At 33.3% G+C, this 1,612-nt stretch overlaps 1 protein-coding gene across 1 annotated transcript in view; it reads left to right on the top strand.

The window, feature by feature from the left end:
- The window catches only part of MAP4K5 (mitogen-activated protein kinase kinase kinase kinase 5), a 105,607-nt gene that overhangs the window by 52,145 nt on the left and 51,850 nt on the right, over positions 1–1,612 (top strand). Inside the window, exon 11 of the mRNA XM_006773763.2 lies at positions 1,115–1,177. Within this exon, the coding sequence (XP_006773826.2) occupies positions 1,115–1,177 (63 nt within the window). The remainder of the gene's footprint in view (positions 1–1,114; positions 1,178–1,612) is intronic.

Genomic DNA, 1,612 nt, shown 5'->3' with positions numbered 1-1,612 from the left:
TTCCCTTTCACCTCCCTGCATTGTGCCTACATATGCAAATTAACTGCCATCTTTATTGTCAGTTAACTGCCAACCTTAGTTGGCAGTTAATTTGCATATAGCCCTGATTAGCCAATGAAAAGGGTAGCGTCGTACGCCAATTACCATTTTTCTCTTTTATTAGTGTAGATTAGTGTAGATCATTGAGCTTTTAAAATGAGAAAATATCTTTGACATTAAAAAAAATAAAAGACTAAACAGTTTACTTAGAAACCTGTGAGGGGTGTTGTAGGAATTAGTGAAATAGAGCATTTTAGAACATCCTTCTTAAATCCTCCATTCTTCAACCCCTATAGTCCATAGAAAATGGGTCACAGGTAGACTCCCAGATAAAGAAAGTTCTCCTGTAGGTTGACTTCTGTATCATTCATAATGAAAGGGTGTGGAAAATTATTGACCAAAAAGGGAAACAGACTTAACAGTGATGGCGAACCTATGACAGAGGTGACACGCAAACTCATATTTTTGGTTGATTTTTCTTTGTTAAGTGGCATTTAAATATATAAAATAAATATCAAAAATATAAGTCTTTGTTTTACTATGGTTGCAAATATCAAAAAATTCCTATATGTGACACGGCACCAGAGTTAAGTTAGGGTTTTTCAAAATGCTGAAACGCCAAGTTCAAAAGGTTCGCCATCACTGGACTATGAAGTGAACATGATTTGCCTATACACCCAAAATAATTATAGAGGCAAATTTTCAGTTAAACATACAACCTAATGTTAGGTGTTTGTTACACAGTGATACACAATTTATATAGATTTTTACCTAAGAGAAAATATCAGTTATATATCTAACAGTATGATCACAAAACCCTTCTCTAACATTTGGTAGCTTTTCCATGTGAATAAGAGCTTGTTTGAAATTTAAAGATACTTTCTCTAGCCAGGGGAAATTTTCCATAGGTTTTCCAAAATATAAAAAATTTAATTTCCGTATTTTATACCAGTTTTCATTGGTGTCTACATATGTAGTAATCTTGTATAAATTTATTACAGAATGCTCATCTGATTATTAAGTGTAGTAATAAAAGTATTTTGGTATTGCTCTTTAACTGAAGTTTTTATTTCAGGGCCCTCTTCTTAATGTCCAAAAGTAATTTTCAGCCCCCAAAACTAAAGGACAAAACAAAATGGTAAGTTAAAAAATATATAGATTTATAGAATTTTACAGTTGAAATGGATACAGTTTTAGTTCTCATGTTTTATGGATAATGAAACTGAAGCCCAGAGGCATTAAACAACAGTTTACCTAAAGTTACACATTTAATTTACTTACAGAGCTATGGTGAGGAACTAGGTTTTTCTGGTCAGCATTCTTTTATACTAGGTGTACTGGTTAATAGTGGCGGATTTTGTAATCAAAGAAAACACGATAATTTTAAGAGAAACACCAAAAGTGCTTTATTCAAAGTAATGTCCATCGCTAGCTACACATTTCCCTCATCTTTCAGGTAATCTGTGGGTACCGTCCCAATAGAACTTTTCTTGTTTTGAGGTAAACCATTTAGAGACCCAATTTTCCACTTCTTCGTATGTTTTGAAGTGCTGCTCAGAAAGTGCGTGTGCCA

This window comes from Myotis davidii, unplaced genomic scaffold (assembly GCF_000327345.1).
Source record: "Myotis davidii unplaced genomic scaffold, ASM32734v1 scaffold847, whole genome shotgun sequence".
In the NCBI taxonomy this organism is placed as follows: Eukaryota; Metazoa; Chordata; class Mammalia; order Chiroptera; family Vespertilionidae; genus Myotis; species Myotis davidii.
The sequence above is the reverse complement of the archived record's forward strand: the minus strand, read 5'-3'. Positions and strand labels throughout refer to the sequence as shown.